At 48.0% G+C, this 11,575-nt stretch overlaps 1 protein-coding gene across 8 annotated transcripts in view; it reads left to right on the top strand.

Moving 5' to 3' along the window:
• LOC306913598 (phosphatidylinositol-binding clathrin assembly protein) overlaps window positions 1–11,575 on the top strand; it is a 155,533-nt gene that overhangs the window by 89,620 nt on the left and 54,338 nt on the right. For all 8 annotated transcript variants that reach the window (XM_079490360.1, XM_079490359.1, XM_079490363.1 and 5 more), the window contains 2 exons: window positions 6,244–6,329; window positions 7,704–7,827. In XM_079490360.1, the coding sequence (XP_079346486.1) occupies window positions 6,244–6,329; window positions 7,704–7,827 (210 nt within the window). The remainder of the gene's footprint in view (window positions 1–6,243; window positions 6,330–7,703; window positions 7,828–11,575) is intronic.

Here is an 11,575-nt window from a genome sequence, read left to right on the forward strand (position 1 = left end):
CTCTCTCGCCGACTGGACATCCTACAATATGAACTGGGTTGCGACTGCACACCGAGAAGGCCATATTACAGCCAATGAGAGCACAGGACAGCTGTGCTCACTGACACTGTCTGTCTGTTGACTGTATCGATAGTTGATCAGAATAGATGATTATATATAACCTTTTTTCTTTGGGTTCCTGTGTCGTACATATTGGTAGCTATATTATCCCAATGTTGCTGTCTATAAAACCAACGCATTTCACTTGAATAATGTTGATAAAACCGCATCAGAATCAACAGTGCAGAGCAAACTTTTGGACCTTGTGTGTGTGTGTGTGTGTGTGTGTGCTGCGAGTCCTGTGTCGGACTCGCACTTGTATCACGGCATCCTGCACATGTGTGAGATGTCAAAAATGAATTGGAATAAAAATGTAGCCTATGTAGTGATGTAGCCTATATGTATCAGGTCTGGATCGCATCTTGGTGAACTTTTGCAGTGTGTGATGCCTAGTCGGCGATCAATCGTTTAGTGTGAAAGCCACAAAGATATAATGACTCGCCAACAACTTTAAAACTCCTACAGTGTGTAGGGGCCATAAATGGAACAGAGCCTTAATTAGTATCATCGGTAACACCTGTGAAGGAAGTAGGGAAGTAGCCCGGAAGTAGGAAGAGTTATTCTGTGTGCATAGAGCCGATTGGCATAATAACTTTACATTTGCCTTAGGCAGAGGGCTTGCACCGCACCAGGCGTCCTCCTGCATTATTATAATCATTATGCCAAGTATAACTCATGAAGTCCACAGCGCAGGGTGTGTGTGTGTGTGTGTGTGTGTGTGTGTGTGTGTGTGTGTGTGTGTGTGTGTGTGTGTGTGTGTGTGTGTGTGTGTGTGTGTGTGTGTGTGTGTGTGTGTGTGTGTGTGTGTGTGTGTGTGTGTGTGTGTGTGTGTGTGACGACCTTTGTCACGGCTGCCTGGACGTGACGTTGAATCAACATGATGTGTTTGCCCTGGCACCGTGACCTCACACGACCTTGCTTTTAACAACTGGGCATGACGAGGGAAAGGCCACGAATCCTCATGAATATGAGACGAGCTCGTCTCTTCGTCCTCAGCCGCCACATGAAGAGAACGAATCCTCACAGGGCTCTGTGATGCAGCACCACCACAGGGCTCTGTGATGCAGCACCACCACAGGGCTCTGTGACTGCATCATTTACATTACATTCTACCACCACCACCAGCACCACAGGGCTCTGTGATGCAGCACCACCACAGGGCTCTGTGACTGCATCATTTACATTACATTCTACCACCACCACCAGCACCACAGGGCTCTGTGATGCAGCACCACCACAGGGCTCTGTGATGCAGCACCACCACAGGGCTCTGTGATGCAGCACCACCACAGGGCTCTGTGATGCAGCACCACCACAGGGCTCTGTGATGCAGCACCACCACAGGGCTCTGTGATGCAGCACCACCACAGGGCTCTTACATTCTACCTGTGGCACCACTACCACCACCTCCTTGAGACGTCGCTTGTTTCGTCTCACATCACTTATTTTGGCTCTCTTCGCTGTCCTCCAGTCGCTGTCCGCATCCCAAGTGGAACCAAATGGACCTGTCCATGACGGGTCCATTTGGTTTCCATTTGTACACTCTGAGGCCCCTATTCCACCAACAAAACTTTGGTTCTAAGAACTGGTTCCGTTCTAGATTGGAACCGTGGTGCTTTCACGGAACCGGTGGCCATTTTTTGGTTCCAGTTCCGAAACCAACTTTTACGATTCTGAACCAATTTAATTTTCAGTGGAAACACTCTGAACTGGTTCAATGTTAGGCTGGGAAAAAAGACCCGAACCGGTTCAACCCTGGTGGAAAAAGGGTCTCAGAGTTACAGACCAGCGAGGGTCCATTTGGAACCCCTGTGGAGGATCCCCGAGGGTCCCTGGACCTCACTTTGAGAACCAGAACCACTGCCCTACAAGGCAACCAAGGGCATGGCCTCCCCTTACCTTCAGCTCTTAAAGCCCTTTGCACGCACGTTTAGATCAGCTGACACAGGGTGTCCGTTTTTAGTTTTGTCACACTGTCCACATACAGTTTGCTTGTCCACAAATGCTAAGAATGTTTCGATAGCATGTTATTGAGATAGATGCTATAGGCTTGCTGTTTACCTGATTATGTTATTTTAAAGATCACTTTTACAAGCGTTTTTACCACTTCATCCATATTTTATGCTTTGACTGTTCAAAAATGTACAAGCTCACTGTGTGTGACTGTGTGGTGTGTGACTGTGTGTGGTGTGAGACTGTGACTGTGGGTGGGATGGTGGGTGCGAGCCTTTTGCAAATCTTGAGTGTGAAAATGTGTTGGAGAGTTGCTGTGTGCGAGTCAATTATTTCTGTCTGTGAATGAGCTGCAATCGAAGCGCGCGCGCGCGCGCGCGCGCGCGCGTGTGTGTGTGTGTGTGTGTGTGTGTGTGTGTGTGTGTGTGTAAAAAGGGAGAAGTGCTTTTGAGTGTGAGTGTTGCATGGTGTGCTGTGTGGTCTCCCTGCTTTGTGTCTGTGCATGGGTCTGAGCTAACATTGACTCACACAGTGGGAACAAGGCTTTCCCACGTGTCTATTCTGATCCACGGGGACAGTTAAAAGATTATCAATTCGTCTGACACGCTCAAGCAGTCTCTCATAAAACGTACTGTAGTAGGCTGCAGTCTGACAAGAAAACCTCCACCCAAAAAACACACCCAAATGCAATTACTATGTTGGCTCAGCTGTATGTGTGTGTGTGTGTGTGTGTGCATGGTTTGGCGTGCCTCTGCCTACTTTAGAAAGCGCGTGCATGCCTTTATACAGTACTGTGGTGTGTGTGTGTGTGTGTGTGTGTGTGTGTGTGTGTGTGGGTGTGTGTGTGTGTGTGTGGGTGTGTGTGTGTGTGTGTGTGTGTGCGCGCGTTTTGCCATGCATACTTCAAAAAGAAAGTGTGCGTGTGTATGTGCAAGCCTGTGTTTTGTGCGGCGTGTGCACATGTATGCTCTTGTGTGCGGTTCGCTCTAGAATGCACAATTTATAACAGCGTACATGTCTGCAAGTCTTTATGAAAATGCATCGTGTGTGTGTGTGTGTGTGTGTGTGTGTGTGTGTGTGTGTGTGTGTGTGTGTGTGTGTGTGTGTGTGTGTGTGTGTGTGTGTGTGTGTGTGTGTGTGTGTGTGTGTGTGTGTGTGTGTGTGTGTGTGTGTGTGTGTGTGTGTGTGTGTGTGTGTGTTACTGAAAGAGTGTTCTCACATTCCTGTGGACGGAGAGAGAGGGAGAAAGACATGACGTTGCCATTTTTTCTTGTTGAAAACATTTCCTCTTCTCTCTGCTCGGCCACAGCTGAAAAACACTGAGTCAAACGTTCTCTCACTCACACGTACACACACACACACACACACACACACACACACACACACACACACACACACACACACACACACACACACACACACACACACACACACACACACACATGAGAAACGAAGCATTTTCTCCATGGTTGAAGGAAGCCATCTGTAAAATCACCATGGTCTAGACTAGACAACAACTTAGAAACATGCATTTGTGTGTGTGCGTGTGTGTGTGTGTGTATGTGGCTCTAAGTGTGTGTGTGTGTGTGTGTGTGTGTGTGTGTGTGTGTGTGGTAGTATGTGTGTGTGTTGAGAGAGAAAGTTTGTTGTCTGTGTAATCTTGCAGATTAGCCTAACACAGAATGCGACACTTGCACAACATATATAATGACAAATTACGTTGCTGTCAGGTGGAAAGCATGTATTTCCAAAACTGTTCCTTTTATTATGTTTAATTTTATTTATTTGTATTATTATTACTAGAGCGGTGCCCATTGGGCACTGGCCTTACTCGCAGGTGCCAGAACACATTGTTATGTCAGAACAATCATTGATGTCAGAGCAGGCCAGCTCTATATATGGAGATATAGGGGTGATCGGGTCCAGAGCCCGGGCAAAGGCTTTTGTGCTGGTTCTGGACAACCGGCTATCCGACGGACTCGACACCGGGCACTGCACTCCCTGTGGGGGTGTGGAACGTGTGTGTCGAATTTGAAGTCGTGGGGCTAACGGTTCTCGAGTTACGTGGATTACATGTAGACACAGAATTGGTGCATTTATAGATAGATTATTATATGTTTTGAGGGGCGCTAGCCCCTCCTATATTCAGCTATAGTGTAGATTTTCGTCTTACACAAGCATTACATTCCCATTGACAATGAATGGATGATGTACGATGGTAAGAGCGCCCCTCACGTCAAACAGGTGTGATGGTTTTAAATAGAAGTGACACGCCGCAAGCTTGTAGAAAAGCCAACTTTATCATACAAGAGTGTCGCAGAAAATGGGTGAAAGTACAGGAGCGAAAATAGGAGATGTACAAGCTCAAAACGTGTGTCGTACATCTCCTATTTTCGCTCCTTTTCTGCGACACAGAAAATTATGAAGTTACATACAGCAAATGTACTTAGTTACTTTCCACCACTGACTATACCCAAACGTTTCCTTGACGACGACCTACCGACAACACAACGTCGGTAAAGAAGGCTGAGTGACCGGAGAGCCAAGAGTGGGATCAGAATAGAAACGCCTGTTACGGAATGTTTGCAGACTGGTTGCCCGTGGCGACGGAAGACAAGCCCCTCCTACACTCCCCTGCCTGCCACCCCCCCCCACCCGTAGTATACACAACGTGAAAGCCCTTAACTTGCTTTGTTTTTTGTCTGGGTGGAAAATGGTGATAACACGGCTATTGATTTGTCTCTTCTTGTCACGCCGCACACATGCACGGGGTGGCCAAGCCATCATAACCACAGTCAGTGTAAACATCCCTTTCCATTCAGACAAGGGCCTGTAGCTTGACTTTTTTTTAATACTGTATGACAGGACTGGGGATGTTTACTTTAAGCACAAGTTTACGACGCATCATGAACTTGTAGCTATTTTACAAAATGTGTGCCTACTACTATGACAGAGTCTAGGGACTCTATAGTGTTCACGGCTTCACGTGGTTTAATACATACATGGGCAACTGGCGGCAGCAAAAATTGCTGATCTGAAAATTGTAGATCGGCTATTTTTGACATTAATATGCAGTGTGGTCCTCTGGAGTGAGTGTGGAAATATAGTGGCCCTCTCCATCGTCAAAGTTACCCACCACTGGGTTAATACACCGAAATATGAAGATCAAAACGGAGCGGACAAACAAGTGAAGGACAAATAGAGAGCAGCGCAAACCGAGCTGTAAAAAAAGCAAACGTAGATTGATAAGTGCACAGGGATTGGTTTTATTCAGCAGTATATGACAGGAGTTTATGATGATGGTGATGATGACATTGTTGTGACGATGGCTTTGACGAAATGCACTCGCTTAGTTCTCGCCGCATTACAAGGACATCAAGACCTCGCATAACGCACACAGTCAGACATAACTGTGTACAGTACAGGAGAAAAAGGACAGAGAAAATAAAAAGAAGGGATTGAAAAGGAAAGAAAATAGGAGATACATCCATTGAAAGCCTTCAGAGTGTGTGCATGCCCCGGCCCAGCCTCGTCTCCTCTCTCCTCCTGGTTTTTCTGACTCCCTCCTTTGTTCTCGGTGTCGTCAGATTGCTCTCTCTAACAACCAGCGGTGTGAATGTTTGCTGCATGTGTTGCCAGGGCTATTCTTGGCACCCGATGCACTCTGTTACCCACCTCTGAGGCTGACTAACATACCCGTGTGTACCGTGCAATGCACTGCACTCTGTGTGTGTGTGTGTGTGTGTGTGTGTGTGTGTGTGTGTGTGTGTGTGTGTGTGTGTGTGTGTGTGTGTGTGTGTGTGTGTGTGTGTGTGTGTGTGTGTGTGTGTGTGTGTCTTTCTGTATGTCTTTCTGTGTGTCTGTCTGTGTCTGTCTGTCTGAGCGAGCGTGCATACAGTACGTGTTACGTTCAAAAGCGCCTTTTTTGTGTGTGCACGTGTCTTTGTATTTTACCTGAAAGCCTTGGAGTGTGTGTGCGTGTGTGTCATTGTGGAACTGTCTGAGTGCATAAAAGACAAAGACTAGCGTACAAAGGTGAACATATACTTACCCCCCCCTCGCTCTGTCTCTCTGTCTCTCTCTCTCTCTCTCTCTCTCTCTCTCTCTCTCGCTCTCTCTGTGTGTGTGTGTGTGTGTGTGTCTGTGTCCTTGTCTCTCTCCCCCCTCCCTCTGTCTCTCTCCCCCCACCAGGCCCCCAGCAGTCTCCTGGAAGCTCTGGAGCAGCACCTGGCCTCCCTGGAGGGGAAGAAAACCAAGGAGCTGAGTGCAGACACCAGGTATACACGCACCGTAAACTACCACACACTTCCAGTCCCGAGTGTTAGTTAGCGCTCTGACGGTGTGTGTAAACGGACCCTCCCAGGTCCACCCCCCCCCCCCCCCCCCACACACACACACACACGCACACACCCACCTCCAGAGTGTAACTAACACTTGCATCGTCTTTGACTGTAGGTCAGACTCTGTCAGACTGCCCTACATAACGTGTGCCGTGGATCGGTGCTGGCTGGCTGGCTGGCTTATGTGAGAAACTACAGACAGCGAGGCGCGGGCGCAGTTTTGATTAAGTGCCTGACCCACCGGCACCTCGCAGAGGTTGTGGGTTCGAATCCACCGTCAGCGGTGTGTTGGCGGCTTTGCCGAGCATCATCTGTCTATACGAACACAATTGGGAGGGGGGCGGGGTTGGGTGATAGTTTTGACTGCACATAGTCCTACAATTTACAACTTAAAGGGGAATTTCTTCCTAACCGTTTTTTACAAAATCATGTTGATAATACGTATATTGCCCATTCTTTTTTTTAATATCAAATGTAAATAAAATAAATAAACATATAGGGTGCTGGTTGAAAATTAGAAATACTCAAGTAAAGTGAAATACCTCAAAATTGTACTTAAGTACAGTACTTAAGTACATGTACTTAGTTGTACAATAACAAAGCTATTAAGCAGGAGAGGAACAAGCAGGGGCACTCAATGAGAGAAGGAAGCAGACTATTAGGGGCCGTTTTTCACGCCAAGCACGATTACTACGCTCATTATGTGAGTGTCGTCCAACACTGAGGAACGATAATAGCGTTCTGTAAACCAGTGGTTCCCAAAGTGGGGTCCGGGGACCCCCAGGGGTCCTTGAGGGAGTTCCAGGGCTCCCCAGCTAAATGATAACGGGTCCATTTGGTTCCATTTGTACACTCTCAGAGTTAAATTAACAGTGATTTTACTATTTAAATTGGGGTCACAGAGGGGTCCATTAAATGGAGCTCTGTAGACTAATATGCATATCAAACTGGGGGTCCTTGACATTAAAATGGTTGAGAATCACTGCTAGAGCTGTAAAAATCTACTCTTATGGGGGCCCTTGGCATATATTTTCAAATGGGGGTCCGCAAGCTGTCAATCATTTGGCTGGGGACCCCCTGGAACCGCCTCAAGGACCCCACTTTGAGAACCACTGCAATAAGAGGGTATGCGCGTGACATCATCATCATACCCGGAAGTTATGCTGGAACCAGTTCTTAGAACCAATGTTCTTTTGGTGGGAAAAAAGGGGCCTTTGAGAACCACTGCTAACAGTATAAGGGAATACATGTCTTGTACTACACTTCTAACTCTTTTGTCCTCTTGTCTCCTGTGTGTGTTCCGTCTTGCAGAGCGTCCACTCTGTCCAGTGCCGTGTCGACCCTGTCCTCCACGGGGATGTCCTTCAGTCGCATGGACGAGAAGGAGAAACAGCAGGCTCTGGAGGAGGAGCAGGCCAGGCTGCAGGCTCTCAAGGTGAGACCCGGGGTTAGGGATAGAGACGCTTTGCCACGCGTTGTGAGCTTGTAGATCAGCTATTTTCACACAATATTTTGTGTACAGGGGGACTCAAGAACCAGTTCATTCCATAGTTTTGGAGCCAGAAGAGAGAAGAGTCTGGGATGTGTGTGGAGCGTTGTGCCAGCATGTTTTAGTGAAGGTTTCAGCCAGCCTCCGTGTGTTTAGTATTTTGCATTGTGTATGGAGTCTGGACAACGCTGCTACCTAGTAGTTAACAGGCACAAATTGGAAGGAAGCACAGGGATGCATTTTGGCTCCCGGGACGCTGGTGCTTTTCATTGTACCTAGAGGAGATAAATCAACACACTGTGACGTATCTCTAACTGCCTGCTATAGAAAAATGTACTGTCTGCCATCGGGGAAGTGGATGAAGAAACAAAGAACAGCCATTCGTCAGTTGCTTCAACAATAGCCCTGGCATGCACGCACGCACGCGCACACACACACACGTGCACACACGTGCACACACGTGCACACACTCACACTCCATTGTGGTATTGAAATAATGTTACTAAACCAGTGCTTCCCAAACCATTTACCGCCGACACGCCCACCTGGTGTCCGAAAAGCCGCCCAGTCATTTCATACGGCGAAGCTCTTAGTTTGAAAGCCGTTTCACTCGGAAACCGAGACCCAGGAAGTGAATTATCGCTATGTAACGGGTCCCGCGATTGTTATTTAATTCATCTAAAAGATAATATCGTTTAGAGAAATGAGCCGCAAATCAAGCTTGTTTTGAGCCTAAAAGAAGATTCCGAGATATTCCGATTCTTAAACCTGCGTCCCCATAGACAGCATAAGCCAGCGGATGTGTTTGTGTTATGAGCGTGTACAGAACACAGTTGTGAACCGTAATCAATTGATATTAAAAATAGGCGTCAAAAGGCGAACTCGGTGCGAAGGGCGTTTGGACAGAGTGAGTTAATTTCAAGGACCCCCATAACTCACACACACCTGACCCCCATTTTGAGAACCACAGTGGCCTATTCAACTCTGCTGAGTCAAGTTCACACACCTGACCCTCACTGTGAGAACCACACAGTGGCCTATTCAACTCTGCTGAGTCAAGTTCACACACCTGACCCTCACTTTGAGAACCACACAGTGGCCTATTCAACTCTGCTGAGTCAAGTTCACACACCTGACCCTCACTGTGAGAACCACACAGTGGCCTATTCAACTCTGCTGAGTCAAGTTCACACACCTGACCCTCACTGTGAGAACCACACAGTGGCCTATTCAACTCTGCTGAGTCAAGTTCACACACCTGACCCTCACTTTGAGAACCACACAGTGGCCTATTCAACTCTGCTGAGTCAAGTTCACACACCTGACCCTCACTGTGAGAACCACACAGTGGCCTATTCAACTCTGCTGAGTCAAGTTCACACACCTGACCCCCACTTTGAGAACCACACAGTGGCCTATTCAACCTTGCTGAGTCAAGTTCACACACCTGACCCCCACTTTGAGAACCACACAGTGGCCTATTCAACTCTGCTGAGTCAAGTTCACACACCTGACCCCCACTTTGAGAACCACACAGTGGCCTATTCAACTCTGCTGAGTCAAGTTCACACACCTGACCCCCACTTTGAGAACCACACAGTGGCCTATTCAACTCTGCTGAGTCAAGTTCACACACCTGACCCCCACTTTGAGAACCACACAGTGGCCTATTCAACTCTGCTGAGTCAAGCCGAGAGAGGAAACAGAACAACAGTTCTGCTTCCGCTGAATAACAAATGAGCAGCAGTTCTTTTCCCACTTTTGACAACAGAACAAACAAACACAAGCAGCCTGGCTTCCTAGTACAGTAGGTGCTCGGAAGAAGTGATAGGGTGGTCCACACACGCACGCACGCACGCACGCACGCGCGCACACACAGACAGTGAGAGTGTGAGCATAAAGACCAAAGCCTTGTGTCTGGCAGTGCACACTGCACTCATGGAGAAAGGTCAAAGTGTACAGTGTGTGTTGTTGACATTTGTGGGAGCCCTGCAGCCTCACAGCAAACTGTCATCCACTAAGAATGTCCAGGCTGAAGACCAGGAGCAGCGTGCGTGCGTGCGTGCGTGCGTGCGTGCGTGCGTGCGTGCGTGCGTGCGTGCATGTGTGTGTGTGACGGTGTGTTAACATAATGTTAAATGGGCTCACATGCCTGCAGAATTTCTGTGTTACGTGTCAGTGTGTGTGTTTGTGTGTGCGTGCGTGTGCATACTTGTATTACTATATTTGTGAGTCCCCACAAGTGTAGTGTAGAATAGACATTGTGAGGACAATTTGTTTAACTTATACTTGGGTATTGCAAACGTGAGGCGTGTACTATGGACAGTACACGTCCATGGAGGCGCTGTAAATAATGCTGCAGTTTATTTTGGTGTTTGTTTATCTTCCTGCTTCTCCCTGTTTCTGCCAAGGTCCAGAGAGAGGGGGAGGGAGAGCGAGAGGGAGGGAGAGGGGGAGAGAGGGGAGGGGCAGGGAGAGGGGAGGGGAGGGGCAGAGAGGGAGAGAGAGGGGGAGGGGGAGGGAGAGAGAGGGAGAGGGAGGGGGGGAGAGAGAGAGAGGGAGATGGGGTAAATGGTGCATTTATATAGCGCCTTTATCCAAGGCGCTTTACATAGATTGTGCATTATTATATTCACCCATTCACACACACATTCACACACCGATGGTGGAGGAAACCATGCAAGGCACCAACCTGCACACCGGGAGCAATTAGGGGTTCAGAGTCTTGCTCAGGGACACTTCGACACTAACTCTGGGGGAGCCCGCGTTCGAAATGGGAACCTTGCGGTTCCCATCCGGTCACTCTACCCCTGAGCCACTGCCGCCCCAGGGGGAGAGAGAGGGGGAGAGAGAAGGGGAGAGAGAAGGAGAGAGAGAGGGAGACTGACTGACTGACTGATGTTTACAGTGAAATAGATGAGTAGGGAGGATAGGAGGGAGGGTGAAATGGAGAGCGAGAGAGAGATAGAGAGAGTATCAGGGTTGCTGGGGTCATCCAAATACTCTGGGCCAGCTGTCTGCACACTCTGTTGCCCATATGGGCAACACACACACATGCACGCACGCACACACACAAGACAGACACAGAATGCACAATCAGAAACACTTGTACACACATACGCACAGAGATAAATACACACAAACACATACTGTAGAGATACTGAAACACGAACGCATGCGCGCGCACACACACACACACACACACACACACACACACACACACACACACACACACACACACACACACACACACACACCAGAGTCCAGCACTCAAACAATAGCAGCAGCAGCTCACTGCTACACCGTGTGAATATAAATGAGCAGGATTAGAGCTCCAGCGTCTCCCCATCTATTAACCTGACCAGCAGCATGCACACACACACACACACACGCACGCACACACACACGCACAGAGGCCTAATGTTAGGTGTGTAATAGCATGGGATCGTCTCGTCTTAACGTTTTGTTTGAGAACAACGAAGGTGCTGTCTGTCAGGTGGAAACCTCATTATGTCCAAAAGTGCAGTGGTGGGGGAAAAAAATACTTACACGTTTTACTTAAGTAAAAGTATCAATACTGTGAATGTAGAAATACTCTGTTACAGGTCAAAGTCCGGAAGTATTGGCATACAAATGTACTTAATAATAATAATAGGAGTAAAAGTAACATTTTTGGACCCAGGATGTAGTGGAA

This window comes from Electrona antarctica, assembly GCF_951216825.1.
Source record: "Electrona antarctica genome assembly, chromosome: 21".
Taxonomy (NCBI): domain Eukaryota; kingdom Metazoa; phylum Chordata; class Actinopteri; order Myctophiformes; family Myctophidae; genus Electrona; species Electrona antarctica.